Raw genomic sequence first — 26910 nt, forward strand, 5'->3', positions numbered from 1 at the left:
AGCACACACGGGCTCCAAAGCTAGCAGGTGCCTGGATTGGAAGTTGAGTTTTTGGAACACACTCAACAGAACAAGCTATGCATGGCAAGTCATATGTCAGAGCGATGCTGGTCCACAAAATGACATTTCAAGTTTTGTGGTGCCTATTTCATCCTCAGCTCTTGGACTTAATAGCAATGCATGATCAAGAGATTAAAGGGGATGTTGTTAAAGCATATCAGTCACATTTTTATGGTAAGCTCTTGTCAGTTTGTAGTTTACAAGGATTTCAAAATCTCACCTCCACATTTGTGACTGGCAAAGGTGAAGGTAGTGTGAACTTCAGGTTGTGGTGGTAGTACATGGCTGTACTGCTCATGTTGAGCAGTGCCCAGAGGGAAGGAAATTGGGAGCTGCCTCTCTTCACTCTCAAATGAATACTTCTTGCAATATAACCACACAAAATATGCAAGATAGGGTGCCACCTATGTCACAGAAATACATCAACTTCCATCTCAAGTGTTCCAGGGTCCCTTGCTGGAACTCCTTGTCAAGAGATCATGACAGAAGGTCAACCAAATGATCCCTGATCAGAGCCAAGAAAGACAGGTGGAATTGTAGGCATCACAAATACATACTCAGCCCTCACTTTCCAGTGACACCATCAGTTTCTAACGCATCTTGGATTGGATGACTTGAAGAAGGCGTGTAAATGTGTGGGATTCATCGCTGTGGTGCCTCCTGCTGGTCGTCTCGGGGAATTAGATATCCAGCCTCCAGAGCACCCTCTGCAGGCCAGTGTGTCACTACCACTTGGCCCCCATGTCCCTCCTGGACCCGGTGCCCTGTTGTCTGGGGTGCTGCCCCCTGGCAGTACCCCCACAGTCTGGGTCTCCCCCTCCCAGGGAACCCCCCCACCCACTATCTCTACTTTGCCTCAGTCTTGGCTACTGCTCAATCTCCATCTAGCCCTTGTTCACTGGGGCAGACTGCAGTATAAGCCACTCATCACAGGCAAAGGGGTTTGGACCTGCCACCTCTGGCTACCCGTGGGCTGCCCCCTGCAACCCAGTACCTAATAGGCCTTACCAGGCCTGAACCCTGGGGCTTTCTAGTCCGGAGCTCCCTTGGCCTTTCCTCAGCCCTGCTCCACTCTAGATACCTGGTTAAGCTCCTTGCAGCCAGGCCCTTCTGCTTGAGCTCTTGGCTCAAGCCTTTATAGGGCCAGCTGGGCCCTGATTGGGGTGTGGCCCAGCTCCAGCTGCTTCCCCAGTCAGCCTAGTAGCTGCTTTCCCTGTCACAGCCCTCTCCCAGGGCTGTTTTAAGCCCTTCAGGGCAGGAGCGGGGTAAGCAGCCCGCTACAAGGTGCCAAGTACAGAAGCGTTTACTTGTAAGATGTATGGTCCACAACACGGGCAAAGAAGCATGCACCATTTTGTTCACATACTTGTGGTCATAAGAAACACTACCTCCCACCAAGCAATGCATTTTTCTTCCACATGCGCAGAGCTTGCTACCAGGCACTAGTTTGGAGACAAACCCACTGCCCAAATCCAATCATTTCTCCTCCAAATACAATGGGCTGGAAAAGGAGGACAGAGGTCTGGTGCCTCGGTTCATGTCATTGCCACCAGTACCCACAGATTGCATGGAGGCAATACTCTGTGGCAGCACAACAGGGTGCAGAAGTCAGCGATGCAGGTGAAGGAAAGCATGAGTTCATATAGAGAACTGACCACCACCTTGTGCCAATGTACTTGATACTTAGAGATTCTTCTTAATGTCCCTCAAGTGGGCATATGACCAGGATTCATCATCAAATTTGGTCCACTGGTTGGATCATTAGTTTCCCCCGCTCAGGCGAAGTACTGATGAGGAGTACAAAGTGAATGTTGAAGTGCAGTATTATCAAATAATTAGATATGCCAAAATGACCTAATATGTTAATTCAATTTGCCACCATATACCAAAGTTTGAAAAAGTACAACATGAACTTTTGTGTGTTTAAGATATGTACTTAATGTTTAGTCAGGAAAAATTCAAGACCTATGATATAGCAGTTTTTAAAATATTGAAAAATATCATTGACCAAATATCACTGAGCTATTGTCTGCTAAAATTTAAAAGTAAACTTAAATTAGAAGTAATTCTTCTTTAGAAACTTTAAAGAATCAAGGATTATCCAGTTCCTCTCATCAGTTGTGCTAAGTGTTCCTATTAAACTATAGTCTGAAGAGTTCAGATATCAGAAAACATGGAAACCAGAGTGTTTAAGTTGGATAGAAATCTTTTGTACAGCTGCAGGGAGAGCAATCTGTTGAAGGCCTGGAAGAAATGACTTTAACATCTAATTTTGAGGAAATCTAATTGCCTCAATTAGATGTTAGATCCAGCACAGTGGAAATGACTATCTTGGCTATGTACAGCTGCACTATAAATAGAGTACTGGGTCATTTAAACAGCAAAAGAAAAGATCAGCCTGGCATCATTATGGCCAAATATGCTGATTGATTAGGTTTTTTAAGTAAAATAAGAAACCTGTTTCTTAACACTTCATAGTGATATATTTAATGATTAAATCTTCAAACCATTGTATAAACATTCACCAGTTAATCTTCCCAATGTCCCTGGGAGGTAGGTACTTATTATCCACATTTCACATTTGGGAAACTGAGGTGGAAGAGGTTACGGGACCAGCTCAGGCCACAGAAGGTGTTCTTGCAGAGAGCTAGGATTCAAGTTTAGGAGCCCTATGCTCAGATAAATGGTAGTTTTTACGAGCAGTTCTGTTTTGACTGGGACAGTTTCAACTCTTGGTTTTTGTTCCAGACAAGAGCACTTGTCCCAGGCAATGGAGTTGGAGACTGAGCAATGCATTCACAATGGTTCACTGCTGTTCCTTTTTTTCTACTAAAGTTGCTGTGCAGAGGGCACCTCTTTTTCCTGTTCTGCTGCATTTAACTGCTCTGTTCCCAGAATTAGGCTGCACCATTGTAGTGTAAGCAGTGTACCTGCTCTTTGTCACCAGGAGAGAGCTCTCCAGACGACATAATAAAACCAGCCCCCATGAGGGGCCATAGCTTCATCGCCAAGAGTGTCTCCCGCTGACGAAGCACTGTCCATTTTGTCATTTAAAATTTTTAACAACATAAATGCAGTGTAGACATATACAGCTAAGGCTAGTAGGGGCAGTAGTGGAGCCTGGAAGGCCGAAGAGGGGAGGCAGACAACAATTTCAATTGTTCATATGGGACAGGGATTGTCAGGTGAGAGGAGGCAGAACTGGTGTGAGAACCAAAAACTGCTTGGGACGGGGGAATTGGTTATGCCTTTAGATACTCTAAAGCATGCTAATGTGTTGAGCATTAACTGGGCCTCAGATTCTGCTGGTGCTCACTAAAAGCACATTAGGGAAACTTTAAAGTAGTAGTGTTTCAAACAGCACTACGTTAAAGCACACCAGCAGGGTGTACATGGACCAATTAATGCAGAGCAAGTTAGTGCACTTTAGAAATCACACCCATGTAGTGTGCATTGCCCCACCCTGTAAGGGCCTCTTCTGGGAAACTGAAACAGGGCTATCAAGGAATTATGAGCCTTGACTAGCCCTATCATGATGGAACAATGGGTGCTTAACTGTTAACAGCCTTCATGGTTGGAGAATGGAAAACCCCAGCAAAAGGAAGAATCAGGAAAAAACTGTCAGACTGCTTTACTAGGAGGAGGCCGTTCCACCGCAGAAACACAAGACACAGCTGAAGGAACTGGGCCACAGAAGATCCTTGCCTTCTCCCTAAAGAAAAGTCCTAAAAATAGTGGAAACTAGTCAAATTAAAAAGGATGAATATAAACAAATAACACAAGTATGTAGGGACAAAATTAGAAAGGCCAAGGCACAAGACGAGATCAAATTAGCTAGAGACATAAAGGGTAACAAGAAAACATTCTACAAATACATTAGAAGCAAGAGGAAGGCCAATGACAGAACCATTAACGGCTGGGGGGGTGGGGGCCAGCGGGGGAATAATAACAAAAAATGAAATGGCAGAAGTGCTTAATGACTTCTTTGTTTCGGTTTTCACCAAGTTTGGTGGTGGTTGGACATCTAACGTAGTGAATGGCAGTGAAAATGAGGTAAGCTCAGAGGCTAAAATAGGAAAACAAGTTAAAAATTACGTAGACAAATTAGATGTCTTCAGGTCACCAGGGCCTGATGAAATGCATCCTAGAATACTCAAGGAGCTGACTGAGGAGCTATCTGAGCCATTCTGGGATGTATTAAAAGGAATGTTGTAAGCAAGACATGAGAAGTAATTCTTCTGCTCTACTCTGCACTGATTAGGCCTCAACTGGATTATTGTGTCCCATACTGATTGCTGTATTTCAGGAGAGATGTGGACAAATTGGAGAAAGTCCAGAGAAGAGCAACAAAAATTAAGTCTAGAAAACGTGATCCACTAGGGAAGATTTTAAAAATTGGGTTTGTTTAGTCTGGAAAAAAGACGACTGAGAGGGGACATAACAGATTTCAAGTACATAAAAGGTTGTTACAAGGAGAGAGAAGAATTGTTCTTCTTAACCTCTGAGGATAGGACAAGAAGCAATGGGCTTAAATTGCAGTAACGGAGGTTTAGGTTGGAGATTGAAAAAAACTTCCTACCTGTTAGGGAATAAATTGCCTTAGGGAGGTTGTGGAATCTCCATCTGTCAAGGCTGAATCCCCACTCTGTCACTCTGAGTACAGAAGGTAGGGGCCTCCCAAGGATTCTAAAATTTAATACTTGCCACTCCAGGCTTGTATTAAACTCCCAAGGTTATAGCTTCTCTCTGACCTTGGCTTGGTAAACGCCACCACACACACACACACACCCCTTGGACCCAGGAAGGAACACTTGGGAATTTCTCCCTTTGGTACCCTCAAGCTCTTTTCCTCCTTCCCACACCCCTCCTCCTGGGGAAGAGCTGAGAAAGAAATCAAAGGAAATTAGCTGTGGCCACCAGCTAATCAAACAGCATAAGTACAAATCTTTTTGGACACCAAAAATCCAAATCCTTCTTTAAAAAGGTACATTTGTTTAAAACCAGAAAATACATCTGGAACATTAATACATGTGGAATTTAGGCTTTTGCTAGATTTTAAAAGAGCAATTCCAAAAATTAAGCACCCCAAATTGCTTTCTTGGAGGTTACAAGCAAACAAAAGCATCTGGGATTAGTACAGAGGAGATCCACAAGCCACAATAAAAAATGTGATCAGGTTTATTCATCTAAATGTTCCCTATCCAAATGATTCCTTCTAGGTATGGAAGATAATTTTTCATACCTGGTTCAAACCTTACACAGCATTCCTGCTTATAGCATTGCTGCTCTGTCTGCCCCAGAGAACAACAGACAGGGCAAGTTTCTTTCTCATTTTAAAAAGTTCTAGCCTTCCCATTGGCCCTTTTGATCAGGTGCCGACTCCTTTTCTTTTACCTGTAGGCTTGTTAACCCTTTACAGGTAAAGCAAGCAGAGAACAGACACCAAGATAGATTTTGTAGCTAACTGGCTAGCTGGGTGCTCATAAAAGGGACCTATCCCCTACTTTATTTATTACACCATCATTGGAGATTTTTAAGAGCAGGTTAGACATACCTGTCAGGAATGGTCTAGATAATACTTAGTCCTGCGATGTGTGCAGGGGACTGGACTAGATGACCTCTTTAGGTCCCTTCCAGTCCTATGATTCTACAAAGACTCAGCTGAAGGAACTGGGGCACAGAAGAGCCTTGCCTTCTCCCTGAAGGACACTGACCAAAACCCAGCCTACTGTTTTGGGAGCTGTGAGGACTCTGAGGGAGGAAATTAGGTGTTTGCATTTTTTCCATAGATCTGTAAATCTTCAGCTTTCTGTGTGTGCGCGCACGCATACATACACATACAACATTTTAAGAAGATCCTTTGCAAAGCCTTCGTTTTTCTTCCTTTAACTGTTAGGTGGTATAAACTGGAGTACCCAGGAGAGTGGATTTCTGGGAAGAGTATGCGTAGGCTTCTGAAAGAATTTGGTGGTTCGGTAGATAGCTGAAGGTAGTTTGACTGCAGGGTCCAATTTCCCAAGGAGTTGGGCCAGATGGGAATGCTTGACAGGGCAGAACTAGAAACACTGGACACTGCTCACATTCAGTTGGTTTGGAAGCACATGGGATCCAAAATTTGGGGCACAAATCAGCAGACTCGTGACTGTCCAAGTGGGGATTCAGCCAGGGCTGTAACAAATGTATTACCAAAGCTAAGCTACAGTTTATATTAAATTAAAAATAAAACATTATAACTGTCATAGAGTAGGAGCTGGAACTGCAGTCCAAGAACCAGATGTGATGAACTGCTTGCACAACACTTCTTGCCAGTGGGCCTCCTTCAGGTTCAAGGAAAGACTCGGGATGCTTCAGAGGATGTCCAAGAAAGTTTACAGTAGGCACTTAAGGGATAATATGCTCCCAACTAAAGTTTTCCTTCTCCTAACCCTTGTAGTTAGAGGTTGGCTTTAGTCCAGGATTTTATATAAATGTCCAATTCCTTTTTAAATCCTGCTAAGTTCTTGGCTTCAGTATCCTGTTGCGGTGAGGTGCATAGTACGTATGCATTGTGTGTGGGGTGTGGAAATTAATTTCAGCTCTGAATTTGCCAATTTTCCATTGCATTGAGTTTTAATTAGTTTTTGTATTATGTGACAGTGAAGACCTTCATATGGGTGTTTTGCAGCTTAATTAGTTAATGTTTAAGTGCTTTAAGAACTCGGGGTGAAAGGTGTGCCAGAAGTACCTTATTATTATATGGTTTTCTAGTGCTATTTCCAGTTTCTTAATTTGGTATCCAAATGGTTTGAGAAGCCTGAATCTTTCATTGTATATACAAATGTTTGGGTGTTAATGATTGGAATGAAGTTTCTTATTTAAACGAAGCTAGACGTTTGTTACGCTGGCACATATCCATATACTATAACTTGTCCAGATAGCACTTAGAGCTCCAAATCTTGTTCTTGAGAGGCTCATACTGTGCCCACTTCCTGATGCTTTTAGGTTGCACCTGTTAATTTTTGAAGTGTGTGTGTAAATCTATGTGTATATATATATATATATATATATATTTAATATTTAGTTCTTCTGCATATTTCCAGATTAGCAGATGGCAGCACAATGTGTAACAAAGGTGGAGCTGACCATCTCCTGCAACAATCTCCTGGATAAAGATGTTGGTTCAAAGTCAGACCCCCTGTGTGTACTTCTCCATAATACAAGTGGACAGCAGTGGTATGAGGTAGAGTATGACACTTTTTCCTAGAATATTCTTAAAGTACAGTCTGGCTGAAGATTTCTAACAATGAAAATAGTGAGGTACTAGAGTTACTTTCAATAGTTCTTATGACTTACCAACTCTACTAGATACTTCAGGCCAGAGAGAGAGAGAGAGTGTGTGTGTATCAATCACAGACATGTAACCTGCTATGGAGCTGCACCATGCAAGTATAAGTTATGTCACTCAGGTGTGAATTAGCCAACCCCTGAGCAACAGAAGTTACACCTACCTAAGCACCGGTGTGGACAGCACTATGTCAGCAGAAGAGCTTCGCCCACCAACATAGCTACCACTGCTTGCGGGGGCTGAAGTAATTAAGGGCAGGTCTACACTAAGGGCGGGGGTCGAACTAGGTACGCAAGTTCAGCTACGTGAATAGCGTAGCTGAATTCGAAGTACCCTAGTTCGAACTACTCACCCGTCCAGACACCGCGGAATCGAAGTCCGCGGCTCCAAGGTCGACTCTGCCACCGCCTTTTGCAGTGGTGGAGTACCGGAGTCGACCGCGGCGCTTCCGGAGTTCGAACTATCGCGTCCAGATTAGACGCGATAGTTCGAACTCTGAGAAGTCGAACTCATCGTGTCGACCCAGCTGGTAAGTGTAGACTAGCCCTAAGTTGATGGGAGAGCTATCTCCCGTTGGCATAGAGTGTCTGCACTGACAGAACAGCTTCATTAGTGCAGCTGTGCCGCTGTAAGCTCTGTGGTGTACCTATAGCTTAAGTGTAATTTCCTGGGGTGCCTGCTCTCTGCAGAGAGTGGACGGGCAGGCAGCAAGCTTTCTGGTGTACTGGAGGAGCGAACACAGAAGCAGCAACTGCTGTCTTCTAATGGAGTAGGGTGTGCTTGCCTCCAAAACTGCCAGTGCTGCCCTTTCTAATGATTTGATGTCTTCCTATTCTCTCATTGTTTCTTCTTGTCCAATGTGGTGATTTCATCAGGACTACTAGGTTTTTCAGATGTTATTTCTGAGTTCATCTCTCCCAGCCTTCACTTTGGACAAAATGTTACGTTTTATTTATGAAATGTCCAAAGGTGACTGCATTTCATTGGTGGGAGAACTGATCCTTAAATACGCCTTGTCTACCACACCTGGATTTTGTAAAATTTAGTTTGTGAAGTCCTTTGTTCTAGGATGAAAGGCGTTCAGAAGTGCATATTATTATACTTGCACCTAGCAGGGCTCTTGGAAGCCTAGCATGAGATATGAATCGATTTGGCCACCTGCATAGTTGATAAACATCTTGGTAATATGACTTTTTTCTATCTGCAGGTTAATCGCACAGAAAGGGTTAAGAATTCCTTGAACCCGAAGTTCGCCAAGAGGTTCCTAATTGATTACTACTTTGAACTGGTTCAGAAGTTTAAATTTGGGATTTATGACATTGACAACAAAACCATTGATCTAAGTGATGATGACTTCCTGGGAGAATTCGAATGCACTCTGGGACAAGTGAGTTCAAACAGTGCCGGCTTATTCTACAGGGAATATGTTTGTGACTGGTTATTCCCAGCCTCCCAGGGTGCCACCTGTACAGGGGTACCACTGAGCCCGCCTGTTCCACCAGCCTGGGCTTCCTTACACTGTCCTGCTGAGCCAGGCCTTCAAGCCGCCTCTGGCGTGCGCACACACAGGTAGGGACACACCCAGCTGCAAAAACACACAAACTGAAATCAACGCTGCATGGGAAGGCTTCAGCTAAGGAATGACCCAGCACTAAAGTGCACACCTCCTCTGGAGTCTAAACCTAAAATTGTATCGTCTTGCGCTGCATAGAGAACTGTACAGCGTAAGCTCATGAAATTTGCTCCTCCCTCCTCCCCCCTCCCCCAGTATGGAGGAAGATATGCACAGCTTTTTGCCCCCTCAGTTATGAATTCCACAAACTAATTTTAGAGAGAACAAAAACAAGTTTATTAACTACAAAAGATAGATTTTAAGTCATTATAAGTGTTAGCGAACAGATCAAAGCAGATTAATGAGCAAATAAAACAAACTCACAAACCAAGCTTAATACACTAAAGAAACTGGTTACAAGTAGTAATTTCTCACCCTAAATGTTGCTTTAGGCAGATTGCAGAGGTTCTCGAAGGCAAGCTGCTCTTGCTTGCAGCTTAAAACTCTAGGTATTTCTTTCACAGGCCAAACACCTTTTCCAGCCTGGGCTCAGTCCTTCTGTTCCCCTCCCTCCCCCGCTGCCCCACACACACCTTTGTCCTTGTTTCTTAGAGCTAGTCTACACTGGCAGTACTAAAGCACTGCCATGACAGCGCTTTAACATGCCTTGTGTGGTCGCAGCAGAGCTCTGGGAGAGAGCTCTCCCAGCACTCTAAAAAAACCAACCAACCAACCAAACAAACACCCATCTCCACGAGTGCATAGCTACCAGCACTGGGAGCACTGTCTATACTGGTGCTTTACAGCGCTGAAACTTGCTGTGCTCAGGGGTGTGTGTTTTCACACCCCTGAGTGAGAAAGTTGCAGTGCTGTAAATTGCCGGTGTAGACAAGCCATTTGATGTTTCCAGCCATTATTCTGGGTGTGGATTCAGTGAAGAACAAAACCCTAATTATGTTCATCCCCTGCCTTAAATAGGTTTTACATATGGCAAGAATCCTTTGTTTTCCAGTTTGGTTCCTCCCCACAAGTGGAAAAAATAGTGGTATTCTATCATGGAGTCCAGTACCAAGTTACATGATCACATGACCCTGCAGTGTCAAAGCAGCCATAAGTCAAAGGCCTTTGTAGCATCCCAGGAAGGTGGGAGATTAGCATCTTCAAAGACCCATTGTTCTCCCTAATGGTCCATTGACTTGTCCCCAGCTAGCCAGCCAGACTGATTGCATTCTGTCTGGTGGGCGTTCCCCAGGTGCTGGAAACACTTCTTTTTTTTTATAGTACAGGTATATAGTCAGTATTTCTGACTTTAAATACAAAAATAATATCTGCATTCAAATAGGATAATCACATTCACCAAATCATAACCTTTCTAATGGTATCTTACATGCCTATCTTGCACAAAACATATAGTTATGCTATTATCATATTATAACAATATTTCTATAAAGAATGAGATGTAGTGTCAAAATGTTATTACCCACTTTGATTTCTACTAAAACTATGTAATAGGTTACATTAAACTGCCTCTTTTATACATATTGACCTATAACCATGCTCATATGAAGAAGTGAAGAATACGAGTCTCTGCTAATTTGTCGACACTTAAAATGCTGCAGCTACGTATTTATGTTGACTAGAGGAGTTCTCCCATTTCGGGGAGGTGGATTACCTAATCAGAGGCAGTAGTTAGGTCAACCGGCGAATTCTCCCATCGACCTAGCACTGTTTACACTGGGGGTTAGGTCAGTTAACCGCATCGCTCAAGTGTATGGATTTTTCACTAATTTCCTAGTGTAGACCAGGTGTAAGAGTCTATGCAAGTTTGTTTTTGTCTCAGTTCAGCACATAAGATCATTTTATGAGCAATTGTCTTGAGGGTTTGTCTAATGTATGCTAGTCGCTGTAGAATATGAGAGAGAATATTCTATCTCTATCACAAGAGGGTGAGATCTTTTATCGTGCCAACTTCTGTTGGTGAGAGACACCAGATTTTGAGCTCTTCTTCAGGTCAGGGAAATGTACTCAGAGCATCACAGCTAAATACAAGGTGGTACAGATTGTTTAGCATGAGTAGTTAACACACATTTCAAGGGATCATTCAAGTGACCTATTAACACTTCTCTAGTCATGGCGGGGGAAGGGAGAAGAGGCTGAGAGGAAGGGTTTAAGTGGGTTATATAGATTGTTCGAAGAAGCATAAATCCAGGATCTCTATTCAGTCCATGATTTTTAGTATTTAGCAAAGCTGTGAAATTAAGCTCTCAGGCCCAACTTCAGAAGGTTTTGTACTTATTTCCCTTGAGAATAAGGACTGAGAGGTCAGGTATAGAGTGATTGTTTTGTGAAAAGTGTTCACCCGAAAGTGATAAGGTACTTTTTTGTTTTTTATCATTTTTCTGCATGAGTTGATTCAAGAGCATAGTGATTCTCTGGTTTCACCTGCATAGTTGTTGTTGGGGCATTTAGTGCATTTGAGGAGGTGTACACTTCATGTTGTGATAAGCATGTGAAGGACTCATGAATCTTAACACCCTCCACAACACACGGTCTCAATAATGCTAGCAGTGGAGATATGTCTTCAGCTTTTGCATCTGTTGTGGCAGGGTCTGGCGCCACTTTCAGTTGGCGTGCCCTGGTATGTGGGGAGCTTGCTTTTGATAATAGGGTGGGGGGGATTGTTTGAAGGCCAGAAATAAGGGTTCAGAAAAGATTACTTTTAGAATGTGGTTCCCATTGACTATGTGTTGTGATTATCTGATAATCCATATTGGTACCAATGTGGGGTGATAGGTGGAAACTAGGGGTGTGTGGTCAGAGGAGGTTTTATTTCTGTATTGATGCAGGTTCTGCTGTTTGGGTTATTTGCGTGGCCCATTCCATAAAGTGATCTAATTCTCGGATGGAGTGTCCTTGTTTGACGAAGGCAGTTTTTCAAGTGTGTTTATCCCAGACGTTCTCCTGTGAGCATATTCTGTGGTATCTAAGTGCCTGGCTGTAGAAAACAGATTTCTTGATATGTTTGGGGTGGTTACTGGACCTCTGAAGGTAGGTGTGGTGATCCGTAGGTTTTTTTATATTGTTGTCTGTAGGATTCCATTGTCGAAGCTGATCTTGGTGTCCAGGAAGCTGTTGCTAGTATGGGCATGTTTTAGAGAGACGTTTATGTATTGGTGGTAGTTGCTGAAGGTGTGGTGAAAACCTGAGCTAGTTTAGGTGTCTGTCCAGAGGATGAAAATATCATCTATGTATCTCGGGTATCTCGTTGGTTTCTTGCTTGTGTTTGTCCAGAAATTCTTCTTCAAGGTGGCCCATGAAAAGGTTGGCATATTGAGAAGCCATCCTAGTACCATGGCTGTAATTATGCAGATTTCTGTGTAGAGGTGGACTAGGAATAAATGAGAAATGATAGTTAGTCACTGCCATCCAGAAAACCCAAATGCTTGTAGAGTCCAAACTGCTGTTGCCATAAATCCTATAATAGATATAAATCAATACCTTAAAGCATTATATGTTTTCTGAAACTTTTATCATTGTTACAGCAGCCTGATACCCTTCCTTTCTGCCAGATCAAAAACAAGATCATGTGGCATGATTGCAAAACATTGCAAACATCAGTAAATTATATGAATTGCTAATTTTGAAGGGTTTTTAATGAGACATCAGATGCCAGTGCATCTGAGCTAATTTAGCAGATCCGATTCTGGGATTAGAGGGAGGACAATAATTTCAGGTATTTTTAGAAAAACTCAAGTATCTTTATCTACCTACAGCAAGAACTCCTTCTCTGCACTTGCTAACTTGCCTAGATAACGGGCTTCTAATTGGGGAGTGAAACTATGGAATTCAAAGTTGCCGGCTTTTCTACTTGAGCTTCTTCTAGAAGTAAAATTTAGAGATTCCAAGATGGGGAAACTAACAGCTCATTGCTGAAAGTTATTTATGAAGGTTCTTGTTGTTGTCATTACTGTTTGCTTCAGTGAGAGACAAAGAAAAGTAAATTGTCTTTCTAAAAGGCCTTGTCTTCCTGTTAATGTTGTTACTCGATGCAGTTTGTTCTGTGTTTGAGATAAAATTAGGAAAGGAATCTTTTTGAAAGAAGTTTGGTCTCTCTGGTCTCCTCACATTCTTTTAAAAGATCTGTCTCCCCCTCCCCTACTCCTCCACCAAAAAAAAAAAAAAGGGAACTGAGTTCTAGTAGAAGCTCAACCTCAAATTCTGAACGTAGGTAAAATAACACAGTGAAACATAAACATACTGTGTATCTTTTAGGTCGGCATATAAAACAAAAATGTACTTTTTCCCAGCAATCTGATTGCTTAAATTATTTGCCATATGTATAAATCCAAATGCAATGTGTCAAGAACTAAGGGATAGCCTAATCCAGGGGTAGGCAACCTGCGGCACGCGAGCTGATTTTCAGTGGCACTCACTGCCCGGGTCCTAGCCACCGGTCTGGAGTGCTCTGCATTTTAATTTTAGTTTTAAATGAAGCTTCTTAAACATTTTAAAAACCTTATTTACTTTACATACAACAATAGTTTAGTTATATCTTATAGACTTTTAGAGAGAGACCTTCTAAAAACATTAAAATGTATTACTGGCACGTGAAACCTTAAATTAGAGTGAATAAACGAAGACTCGGCACACCACTTCTGAAAGGTTGCCGACCCCTAGCCTAATCTCTCAATTTCAGGCATCCTCCCTGCCATCTATCTATCTAATCTATTTATCTAGTCAGATACAAGCAATCTTTAGTAGTTATTCAGGAAAAGTCCTTTATTCTACTGTTGAAATTATTGATAGATGAAGGGTTTCTTGTTTATCTTAACTTGTGATTTACTTCTGCCATTAGTCAAAGTTGTATATAGGTTCATATCTTTAAGTATTATCCAAACATATTGAAGGCTCTAAGAAATAAAAGTAATGCTGGAGTTCTCATGGTAGAATAGTTTCCTAAAATGGAACATGCAACACCACCTGTTTCTTTCAATGCGAAAAACTGTTAATTGTCAAGAGCTATTACTACAGTTTAACTTTTGTTTTGACAGATAGTCTCCAGCAAGACGCTGACAAGACCATTACTGTTTAAAAATGGTAAACCTGCAGGGAAAGGAAGCATTACGGTAGGATGATACTTGGCTTTCTCCTTCTAGCATATAGCCCACAAGTTGTTTCTCTTACTGAGTTAAATGTATTCTATCACATCATAGTAATGGGAATATTTCTTTCACAGCTGGCTGTTTGCATCTTTCAATTTACAAAACAGTACTTCTATGTTAATCTAATTTATCAAAATCAAATAGTCTTCAGAGGCTCAAATAATGACTTAATCAGTTTCAAATAAACTCAACTGGTGACCTTTTTTTTTAACAACAAAAATCAAATTTCTTTCAATTTCTTATCCCTCGGGTCCTGAGCAAATGTGGACTCTTGTTAATTTTTATTTTCTTCCCAAATTATTTTACTTTCATCTCAAACTGCATCCTACATAAACAAAATTGGGATTGAAGTCTAATGAAGTGTCATGATGCCAGTGTAGGAACTAGATAAATGGCTAATATGTAGTGGTAACCACAGTAGACATGTCAGAGCTTTACAAATAATTAAGGCAGTCTGTGTCCTGAGCAATATATAATCTTTTTGGCAGAGAACAGCAAGGGGTTACACCAAAAGGGTAACTAGATAATGGAATTGAGACACAAGCGTTAACATTCCTGATCTTTACTGGTTTTTCTGAAATAATACGTCTATTTAAAGTTACCCATCTTTAGGGCTACTTTGCAGTTTTATTATTGCTTTAGCTGTTAGGTTAATGAGCAAACACTAGCATATATACAATTATGGGGTTGTCAAGCAGTGAGTGGTAGAACTGTAGATTTGGCAGCCAATAAGAATATAAGCAACAACCATGCTGGCACTGAAGGGTATTTCTTGGTGCGAGAGCTATTGACTGGATGGAGAGCACATTAATGATCTTTATCTTTGAGGTCAGTTTTGCAGCATCAGTGGGGGCTGTACTATGGTGGCTAGAGATATTCAGTTAATATAAACTCTAAGGCCAGAAGGGAATCTCATGATCATTTAGTCTGACCACTTGCACATCACAGATCCTCATTCACCCACTCCTGTAATAGACGCCTGGCTGAGTTACTGAAATTCTCCAATCTTGAATTAAAGACTTCAAGTTACAGAGAATCTACTATTTACTGTAGTTCAAACCAGCAAGTTACTCATACCCCATGCTGCAGAGGAAGGCAACCTAACACCTCTTCCCCGGACCTCTGCTAATCTAACCTAGGGGAAAATTCCTTCTTTACCCCAAATATGGTGGTCTGTTAGACCTTGAGCATATGAGCGAGCCCCACCAGCCAGACACCTAGGAAAGAATTTTCTGTAGTTACTCGGAGTCCTCCCTGCCTAGTATTCCATCTCCAGCCATTGGGGATATTTGCTAATAGCAGCTGCAGATCTGCTGTGTGTCATTGTAGGCAGTCTCATTATACTGTCCCCTCCATAAACGTATTAAGCTCAGTCTTGAAACAAGTTTTTGCCCTCACTACTCCCCTTGGAAGGCTGTTCCAGAACTTCACTCCTCTGATGGTTAAAACCTTCATCTAATTTCAAGCCTAACCTTATTGATGGCCAGTTTATATCCATTTGTTCTTGTGCCAGCTTTGGCCCTTAACTTAAATAACTTCTCTCCTTCCCTGGTGTTTATCCGTCTAATGTATTTATAGAAAGCAGTCATCTCCCCTCAGCCTTCATTTGGTTAAGCTAAACAAGCCAAGGTCCTTAAATCTCCTCTTGTAAGGTAGTTTCTCTATTCCGCTGATCATCCTAGTAGCTCGTCTTTGCACCTGTTCCAGTCTGAATTAATCTCTTAAACATGGAAGATCAGAATTTCACACAGTATTCCAGTTGAGATTTCACCAGTGCCTTGTATAATGGTAATAACACTTTCCTGTCTCTACTAAAAATACCTTGGCTGATGCATCCTAGGATTGCATTAGTCTTTTTCACTGCCACATAACACTGGTGGCTCGTAGTCGTTCTGTAATTGACCAATACACCTAGGTCATTCTCCTTCTCTGTTGCGTCCAACTGATATGTCTCCAGCTTATAGTAAAAATTCATGTATTTAAGGACTAACAACAATAGTGCTTTCACTTTGCACTATTACATTTAGTCCCATTTCTATTACTCCTGTTTTCAAGGTCCTCCAAGTCATCTTATATGATATTCTGGTCCTCCTCTATATGAGTAATACCTCCCAACATTGTAATTTCATTATCACACTTCTGCTTTTTTGTGCCAAGGTTGTTAATGAAAATGTTAAATTAGACTGACCACAAGACAGATCCCTGAGGAACTTCACCAGTTATCTCCTTCCAGCCTGACATTTCGCTTTTCAGTATGACTCATTGTAGTCTCCTCTTTAACAAAGTCTTTACCCACATTTTGATTCTCATATTAATCCCCATCTTCTCCATTTTAATTTCCCATGTGGAACTGTATCAGATGCCTTACTAAAATCCAGGTAGATTAGATCTACTGCATTTCCTTTGTCTAGAAAATGAGTTATCGTCTCAAAAAAGGAAAAAAGGCAGGTTGGTCTGGCACAATCTACTTTTTATAAAACCATGTTGTATTTTTATCCCAATTATTGTTTACCTCTATGTCCTTAACTACTTTCTCTCTCAATTTGTTCCAAGACCTTGCATTTATTGAGGTCAAACTAACAGGCCTGTAGTTTCCTGGATCACTTGGTTGTCATGGCTTATGGCAAGTTGTATCTTTGATTCCCTTATTCTCTGTGGGCACCCTAATCCAAGTGACAGGTCTGTACTTTCAGGCTTCAATCCTGCAACTCTCACCACTTTTAGGCTGGGTCCCCAGGTCACAGCACCCATGTTCATCAACAGTATCCTTTGCAGGTCCACTTGGGTTTTGGCTCCTGCTTTGACTTCTCTCCAGGAAGTGACAGAACAGCTTGTTGAAAACAAAGTGTGATTTATTTATATGGACACAACAAAGGCAGAGGGAAAAAATTCAAACAGAAGATAATATGCATGTAGATCTTACCTAAACTTTAGCCTTTCCTTGCAATTTAGATAACTCCCGTCCCAGTAATCCCCCAGCATTGGAGAGTGCAGCCTCCACCCCTCTGTCTGACCCTTCAGTTACTGTGGTTTCCTCCGTCCATCCCTCCCTCCACCCCCAAGTTCACTGGTAGTCTTTTATCCATTTCAAAGGCCTTGTGTTTGTTGTGGAGCAACACAACCTGGTTAGTTGGGCTTATGCTTCTTCCTAGGTGGGACAGAGGCAGACTTCCAGCAATGGATTCAGTGTACTGTCCATCTGAGCTCCAGCATTTGGCGCTATCTGCAGCCATTGTCTGGGTTCCTGCAGACCAAAGCTAAGGGCATGTCTGTACTTACAGTGCTGCAGCAGTGCAGCATGATTGGAGCGCTCCCGCGTAGGGACTCTGCCTCCCCGTGAGGCAGTAGCTGTGTTGACAGGAGAAGCCTTCTCATCGATACAGTGCTGTCTACAACAGGGAGATAGGTCAATATAACTACGTCGTTCAGGGATATGGAGCGTCATAGTTTATATCAACATAAGTTTGTAGAGTAGACCAGTGCTAACAAAGACTGATTTAGTTTACTTTTTAGCCAGCATCAAACTAACCACCAAACTCACTGGGAAAAAGAAAGATGAATCATAAAATTAATGCAGATCTCTCATATTCTTCACAGTGGTGATGGATGTTAGCAAAATGGATAGACAGATTTGGCAATGCAGTTCTAATGGGAATGCTCCATTGAGATCAGCAATTAACAGGCTGAGTTTGTTAATTAAGTATTTTGGGATACTGTCAAGCAGGAAATTAAACATTACTCAGTGACACAAGGATCATATATCTTCATATGTCCTGTACGCTGTCTTCAAGCTACAATGTTAGTGCCCTAGTTTGCACCACCTCTGTTCTATACAGTGAAATGTAGAAATCTGGTCTACTTTACTCAGCTAAAATTGGTGACTTTCCAAATTGTGTATTAAAGTGACTCTTTGTAGCCAGAGAGCATGACCTTTGGCAAACTTGCAGGGATCAGTTCCCACGTATAAGAGATTTTTTTCCAAACCAAGATCCATGTGCGATTTCTAGCTGCTATTATAGTACTTTCATCAATGATGTCCATAAGTTTGTAATGCTATTGTTGTCCAGAAGACTAGATAGAAATGGCATTCTTGTTACTAGCCACATGTTCTTCCTGTATCCGAATTGGTCGAGTACATAATGGAACAGAGTGTGCTGCATCTGAGGATGATACCTCCCACAGACTATTTGCTAGTTATAAAGTTGAGACCAACAGACAAACTCTGACTTCAGTCTGTGATCTGTCTATAGAGTTAAAGACCCCACCAAGCACCCCTTTTTTGCCTTTGAAAAAATACAGGACAGCAGTAAAATTCCTCTTAGAATGCTGACTGCCTTTTAGCTGTAACCACAGTTGAGCATAAGGGAAACTACAGGCTGGTTTTCAAGTGTGCTGCACCACAGGTTTTTTAAAATATGAAAACAGTTTAGAAGCTCAGTCTAAAATTGAACTTGTACTGCATAAAGACAGCTCTTACCATCTAGTGGATGTAAGAGAAGCTCTAAAAATGTGCCTCTGCACAGTTAATTCATCTAGCAAGCTCTTCTATCTCATCAAATGTTCCTGCTTAATGTTGGAACTCGTAGGTTCTATACCTGGTTCTGGCACTGAGTCTGTGGCATTTGAAAATTTTGGATTATTTAATTTGCTAAAGTGGTCCCTTTTTGGGGGTTTCAATTTTTGGTGCCCATTTTCAGAGGTATTGAACACTCTCAGCCTCTGTTGACTTCAGCTGCATTATGGGTGAATGCCTCTGAGAATCAAGACCTGTATGTCTCAACTTGTGCCATCCAAAATTAGTGGCCACTGTTGAAAATGTGAATCTTAACATCTGTACCTTGGGTTATTTATTTGTAAAATGAGACTATTTACCTACTAAAATAGGAGTTGTGTGGCTTGCCTGATGCTTTCAAAACACTTCCGAGTTATGTCCCATCTTTTCATCCAAGGAGCTCCAAGTACTTCTATTTTTAAATAAATATTTCACATCTACCCTTTCTAGGTATGTTGTGAATAATACTAGTGAAGTATATAGTATCTGAACACAGAATAAATGTTTCTTTATTTTATCTACCTAGATTACAGCAGAAGAAGTAAAGGATAATAGAGTGGTCTTATTCGAAATAGAAGCAAGGAAACTAGACAATAAGGTACTTAATTGCTGTATTTGTAATAACAAAGCATTAAAATAATGATGCTCTTATAAATAAGTAATGACAGGGGATTCTTTGCCGGAGAAATTTAAGTCTACTAAGATACTGCTTACAGTAGAACACAGAACATTTGTGAATTAACATATATACTTGTTCAAGGGGGGTAGCTCAGTGGTTTGAGCATTGGCCTGCTAAACCCAGAGTTGTGAGTTCAATCCTTGAGGGGGCCACTTAGGGATCTGGGGCAAAATCTGTACTTGGTCCTGCTAGTGAAGGCAGGGGGCTGGACTCAATGACCTTTCAGCTCTATGAGATAGGTACATCTTCATTTATTATATTAGCCCATTCGTTTATAAGCCACCCCCCACCCCACCCCCCAAGATGGTTAGGTAAAAATAGCAAAAACTGTATGACCCTTTCATAAGCCAACCCTATATTTCAGGGGTTGGCAAACTTTGGCTCCTGGCCTGTTAGGGTAAGCCGATAGTGGGCCTGAACATTTTGTTTATCTGGAGGAGTCACAGGAACAGAGCCCCTCAGTTCCCAGTGTCTGTGGTTTGCCGTTCCCAGCCAATGGGAGCTGCGGGAAGTGGCTGGGAATGGCAAACCGAGGCCACAGGGAGCCAAGGGGCTCCATGCCTGCAGACTCTCCAGGTAAACAAAACAACAACATATTAGATATTCAGTTCAATGATTCCATAGAGGCTAAAATCATCAGTTTGGTGTAGACCCGTTTATAAGCTGACCCTCGCTCTTTGATACATCACTTTTTTACCAAAAATATTCAGCTTATGAACAAGTATGTATGTACACTGAAGTTTTTAGAATGACTCTTTCACAGTTTCTAAAGTGAGATAGGTATATTGCCCAAAATATTCTTTGAACAAGACTTAACTCTGTTCATATAAATTACTCACAGATTTGTATCTTCAGTGTGAATGCTTTTGCATTAGTGTGAATGCTATTGCAATTTAATTTTGTTTACTTACTAAATAACTGTAAAAAGTACACTTTCAGACAGCACTATAAAGTATATGTTAGAGTGGACAAATCCATTATAATAAAGAAACCACTCCAGGGCTGGTGTTAGAATCTCTAAACACTTTAATTGCTTTGTGAAATTCTAAAATAGATGTTAAAAATAGGTGTGGTAGGGAAGAAATGCTTCTATTTTACATTTTTATAATGCTCCAATTAGGCAGCTTTGAATTCGGGTCCTGCCCTTCCTACACCTAGTAGCCCCATTGTCCTGAAATGGAACTGTCTGGCAGTATTTACAGAGCCCAAAATCTCACCTTACACTTAAAAATATTTCTAGTCTACTTATAGCTATATAATTCTTTGTCTTGCTGATATAAACGATCCTGTTTTAAAAAGCAATAATGAGAATGATACCTGAAAAATGATTTGTATTTTTCATCAGAAAGATTTCCCTAATGTTTTTAGGGAAATCTTTTGTTTACCTTCCGTTTATCTGACTATGTATATTAATTAGTGTTTGATAACATTTATGCCATGTGTTAACTGCCTATTTTTTAAATTCAGGATTTTTTTGGAAAGTCAGACCCTTTTTTGGAGTTCCACAAGCAGACCTCGGAAGGGAACTGGGTGATGGTTCACAGAACTGAGGTAGGGGAGGTTGTTCACAAAAAATTAGAGTTTTATTGAGTTAATCTGACTTTAAATGTATAACATAGCACTAAAGATACAGCACCTTCAGAGCAGAAGAGGTGATCTTGTGGTTAAGGCACTGGATGGGCTCAGGAGACCTGAGTTTTCACAACTCTGTTAGGCTTTTTTCTGTGTGACCTTGAAAGTCATTAAATGTCTCTGGCACTCAAATGTGGATAATAAAATGTGGATAATACTGCTTTTTTTTCTTACTCTTGTACATTTAGATTGTAAACCCTTTGTGCAGAGATTGTTTAAATGTATGTAATGTCTAGCATAATGGTCTAGTTTTGGTAGGAACATATAGATGCTATTATAATATTACTGTTAATATTGGAGAATGCCAACTGCAGCTAGGTCTGATATTTACTACTTAAAATAAGTGTGTAACTTATGACTGAACACTTATAGAAGAGCCGGAGGCCCTAATCAGTATTTAAATAATGAACAAATTTAGAGGAAGGCACAGTCCCTTATAGCATTAAGATTTTTTTTTGTTGTTGTTGTTGCTTGATAGACATGAGGAGATTATAAAGGGGCCTTTGCTGACTTGCACTATGCCTCCCCCCCTTAACCATTGAATCTCTGGAAAAAATACTTCTGGAAATGGTGTTTCAGTATAAACATTTGGTGGAGTGAAATGTAACTTCTGGAAATGATAATTTTACCCCCAGTGTCTTGCTTCTACTGGTAAGATGTGGGAGTACATAGCAAAATGCTGCATATGCTTTGGGTCTTCCTGTACAGAGGTACTGGAATGTTACATCCTCTCCAGTTTGGGATTTAAATGGTATGATAGATTAAATTTCCCTTTTGGAAAATTTTGACCTAGCAGTGAGCAGCAGCATCCAACTTCCTCCATGGTGTTGGTGTTAAACAAAATTTTCTTCTGTTATGATGATCCAGCCATTGGGGCTCTTGTTATATCCTTGTCATGTGTACATTTATTTTTGTGATTGCCTCACTGGTCAACATTTTCCATATTTGTAATAGTTATGGAATAAAAACAGGGCAACACTGATAGTCCCTCTGCATCTTGCCTTGCTAACAATATTATTTTATCAAATCTTTTTTGGCAGGTTATAAAAAACAACTTGAATCCTGTCTGGAAGCCCTTTAAAATATCCCTCAATTCTCTGTGTTACAGTGATATGGATAAAACAATCAAGGTAATATTTTAAATACATTGCATTTGTCCTTAATGTATCTATCAAAGAAACAGTTGGCAAAGATAATGAATATTCATTTAACTTGTTTATCCTCTTAGTTTTAAGTTACATTCAAAATAAAGGTTATTATAAGTAACAGAAAACAGGGATGATGATAATGATGACCTGATAATTTGTGTTACAGTATCTCCTAATTTTTTTTGTCAAATTGACTTCCAGAGTTAGGGAAGATGGTTAACCTAGAGTAAATGTGTATTTCCCTCTTCAATTTTTCATTTGAATTAGTGTTAACACAACATCAGTTCTCAGACTTGTTAAAAGCGTTGGCTGTCTGCTTCCACATTTACAGTCGGTTAGAATCCTTTTGGCTGTTGCTTTTTCTTGCTCCCCTGCATATGACTGTCTGTCACCTGGTGCCTTATACATGTTTCACACTTGTTTAATTCCCTTTCTTTCCTGGATGTGTCACAGCCATCAGGTCCTCTTCTCAACCTGCTCAACTGGACTTTGTTGACCAGTTGCTTCATTCTTTCCTCCATTGCTTAGATATTACCTACACAATAATCCTAGTTCCTGCTAGCCTGAGGAGTAGAGTGAATGTTCATGGGGATCCCTATGAATAAAGCACAGTAGCAAAGCATTAGCATTGAGTTGCTGGATCTACCCAGACAAAACCTTCTGATGCCAAGCTGTTTTGAACATTAACTGATTTGTGTATAGAGCTAGTATTTGAAATATTCTAAATTTGGAATCATCTAGTCAGGAGGACATTTTACGAATGTAATTCTTTCACTACCAAATAGTTAGTACTATTTCCCTTCCTCACACTGCTAGCTCCCAAAGCCGAGGCATTGTGACAACATGGGCAGCGTATTTCAAGAAAATGGATGTCTGCTGTCATTGAGATCCTTTCCTGCCTTTAGTCATTGGTCCATAAAGGAGCATAAAAATCTATTAGCTTCAGCTCTGGGTTCCGTTGTCAGATGAGTGAATTCAAATGAACCTGCCTTATCTTAGGCACCACTTTTGGATTTGATGTTTGAAGAGAAGATGAATGCAGGGTTGCCTGCCTGCGTTGTCCTAACCGAGTTTGTGATGGTTCAAGTAGCCTGGGAGGCTAAGGTGGGCTCCACTCACAGGACAAGGAGTCAATCTAGTGAATCATTACTGAATATTATCTGCAACTATTGACACCCTGACCCCCTTAGTCCTCATCACCCAAAAGTTCTCAGTTTTTTGACACCCTGCATCAAATGACAGGCGGAAACTTGAGAACTAGTGATGGAAAAGCAAAGGCCGAAAGACAGAAGGTGAAACGCAACAAATTTCTTCAAGCCTATGCTCAGGCTTACAGCCGGTCAGAAATTTTCTGTTACGTGCTTTTTTTTTCTGATGGAAATTGCTTTTATGTAGAAATTGAAATGCTTCCGAAGTTTTTATTTCAATATTAATTCTTGCAGGGAGAATATTCTGAAATAAAAAATCTATTTTGGAAAAATTTTTAAACTGTTTTTGAATTTAATTTTATTTTATGGTTTTTTCATTTTTATTTGTTTTTACATTATTACTGATCTGTTATGAAATAAAGTATATCATGCAGTAATACCATTGGCATGTCATGAAATAATGTAAAAATAAAAAAATTAATTCAGAAACTGAAATGTATGTTTGATTTTTGTTCCAACTTGGAACAAAAACAAGTATCAGTTTCCTTCAAAACAAAAAAAAATTCCAAGCTACAGAAGCCATCATGCTGGTTGAATTACAAAGCAAGAGAAGCTTCCTAAACATGTAATGCTAGAAGGAACCTCAAGAGATCATCTAGTCCATTTTTCCCCTGTCCCCATGCTGAGGCAGATTTAAGTATACCTGGACCATGCCTGTCAGGTGTTTTGTCTAACCAGTTCTTTAAAACCTACAATTATGAGGATTTCATAACTTTCCTAAAAGCAGCAAATAATCCTATTCACCCACGAAAGCTCATGCTGCAAAACCTCTGTTAGTCTATAAGGTGCCACAGGATTCTTTGCTGCTTTACAGATCCAGACTAACACGGCTACCCCTCTGATACATAACTTTCCTAGGTAACCTATTCCATAACTTAACTACCCATATAATTAGAAAGTTTTTCCTAATATCTAATCTAAATCTCCCTTGCTGCAAAGTAACACAAAGAGTTCTTGTCCTACCCTCCGTGAACAAGGAGAACAATTGATCACCATTCTCTTTGCAACAGCCTCTTACATATTTGAGGACTCATCATGTCCCCCATTTTTATTTTATTTTATTTTTTTTAAGAGTAAACATGCTCAGTTCCTTCAACCTTTCCTCATGGGCCATGTTTTCTAAATATCTTTCTCTTTTTGTTGCTGTCCTCTGGACTCTCTCCAAGTTGTCCACATCTTACTTAAAGTGCAATGCTCAAAACTGGGCACAGTACTGCAGCTGAGGCCTCACTAGTACTGAACCAGTTACCTCCCAGATCTACATATGACATTCCTGCTAATGTATCTCAGAATGACATTTGTCTTTTTCATGATAGCATCACATTGTTGACTCGTACTGAATTTGTGATTCTCTACATCACCCCCAGATCCTTTTCAGTGCTAGAACCACTTAGCCAGTTTTCCCCATTTTGTATTTGTGCATATGATTTTTTTTCCCTCCTAAGCATATACTTTAAACTTGTCTTTGTTGAATTTCATCTTGTTGATTTCAGCTTCAACTGAAGCTGCCAAATCCAGGGTGGTAAACCAATTCATCGATCCTCAGTGTCTACAGCAATGGTTAAATCACGTTAAACCCTTGAATGGATAGTCTCATTAGGAAGTAAAGTGGCCTTATTGTGAAGGAATGCATTTTAAATTCATGCTTTCATTTAATTCAGTTTTAACTTTCCTGAGTGTTCCTGGGTAAACATGCATTCAAAGTGGCAGTTGAAGTATAGTATGGCATTCACAAAATCAAAATGGAATACATAAATTGACACAGACATATTCCCCAATCTGTCACAGCAATGTGTACATTTAGACAAAATCCTACCAAAACAAGATACACCATAGCACTTATTCCCATCCTGGGGAGAGGATGCAAGAGAATAAATCACATGCGACAGACATTAGTTGCATTGCTTAATGCACAACTGGGACATACAGTACTTAGCTACTATGAGTATAAACCTGCACAGAATAAAACAGTGATAAAGCAGAATAATTATTTATTTATTTATTTATAATAAGCCCAGAATCTGACAACCAGAGGTGGGGAAAAGGAAAGAGCTAGTGGTAGCTCTTCTCCACATGTCATGGATGCATTTTTCATTTCCATTTAATGGCCCCACTAAAACTGTAGTCCCTTGACCAAATAAATCCTTTAAGGTAGGGTTATTTTCAGCTCAGCACTATCCAAAATGTGTGTAGGTGTATAATAAAACCTGCTGTGAAGATTCTGATCTCAGTTACATGGGTGTATATTCAGAGCAATTGGGTTTCCATGGAGTTGCTCCAGATTTACAAAAATAAAACAGGATAGATTCTAATCTCTGCAGCATTTTATTTTGAAATTGTAGTTTATGGATTTTAAATTTCAGATGAGACAGTAAAATTGTGGTAATGTTGTTTTGAAGAAGAATTAAACAATGCTTTAACACTTTTATACACACAGTGGCATGCATAACAGGCTATCTTATTATAGTAAGTAAAAATGACTTTTTTAGCTTTCCTCAGTATGAATGCCTTTCCACACACTGAGTCGCTCAGTTTGTGTATTCAGCAGTAATGCACAAACCAACTTGCTACACTATCTCATTAATTTATTTCTAAATTGTGTGTGTGTGTTGCAGTGAGTCAGTGATATCTTTCTGTACCACAAATGTGAGCCTCTCTCATTTGGAACTAGCATGCCTGAATTCATCAGCTCTGAGGAGGGAAGAGGGGAAACATGGACAATGTTTGTGTTGCTACAGGGAGCCACCAAGATTGTTGCATAAGCAGTCAACCTTCTGATTTCAAAAGAAACATTGGGCTAGATGTATTTAATATATCAAACTCCCAGAAACGTTTTCTGTCTTAAAAAAAAAAAAAAAGACAATTATGATAACCCTGGAACAAGCTGCTATTACCATTGAATGAAAAAATATCTTCAGTATTAAGGATTATACCAATTGCTTGAGTAGGTGAACATCTGATTGGCTCAACATAAGAGAGCCTAAAGAATCTGCATCACATCTGCCTGTGTATGAAATTTGTTTCTCCATCTGTGATACTGTTGTTGCCTGTATGCACAATGAATTGGTGGTCAATGCATGTGCATGTATTACATATTTTATTACAGTGGTAGCCAAAACATATCTAGGAGCTGTGCCAACAGAAGGTGGCACAGTCTCTGCACTGTAGAGCTTGCAGTCTAAAAGGCAGTAATGTAGAAATATGAAATGTGTTATCCAATGTGTATGCAGGCAGTTGTTTTCTCTCAGAAGCCCAAGGTTTTATTAGGTAGTTAATTATTTTTTTTTTGTTCGGTCAGAAATGAAATGTTAAAGAAAACATAACTTTAATGTGCTAGTGTACAGTATAATACTTTTTGTCTTAATGGGGAGTAGGAAAGAAGGGCATGGAGAACAGCAGTATGGCTTAGATTGAATCTGTTTAGGAAAATTTTTGTCCAGGGTCTGTATATTTATCCTAAATAATGGAAAGGTGCTTCAATGGACATTTTGGAACTAGGAAGCTGTTATTTTAGTAAGTTGTCTTACCTATAATCAGAGCAAAAAATCATTCATAGACAGAGGTGGTTAGTGCAATGTCAGTTTTAAATATAC

The 26910-nt window shown here is 40.3% G+C and overlaps 1 protein-coding gene across 3 annotated transcripts in view; it reads left to right on the plus strand.

The window, feature by feature from the left end:
* The window catches only part of CPNE3 (copine 3), a 67371-nt gene that overhangs the window by 22450 nt on the left and 18011 nt on the right, over positions 1 to 26910 (plus strand). For all 3 annotated transcript variants that reach the window (XM_039522448.1, XM_039522449.1, XM_039522450.1), the window contains 6 exons: positions 7140 to 7279; positions 8592 to 8771; positions 13988 to 14062; positions 19177 to 19248; positions 20797 to 20880; positions 22002 to 22091. In XM_039522448.1, the coding sequence (XP_039378382.1) occupies positions 7148 to 7279; positions 8592 to 8771; positions 13988 to 14062; positions 19177 to 19248; positions 20797 to 20880; positions 22002 to 22091 (633 nt within the window). In that variant the 5' untranslated portion in view covers positions 7140 to 7147. The remainder of the gene's footprint in view (positions 1 to 7139; positions 7280 to 8591; positions 8772 to 13987; positions 14063 to 19176; positions 19249 to 20796; positions 20881 to 22001; positions 22092 to 26910) is intronic.

Source organism: Mauremys reevesii, linkage group 2 (genome assembly GCF_016161935.1).
Source record: "Mauremys reevesii isolate NIE-2019 linkage group 2, ASM1616193v1, whole genome shotgun sequence".
In the NCBI taxonomy this organism is placed as follows: Eukaryota; Metazoa; Chordata; order Testudines; family Geoemydidae; genus Mauremys; species Mauremys reevesii.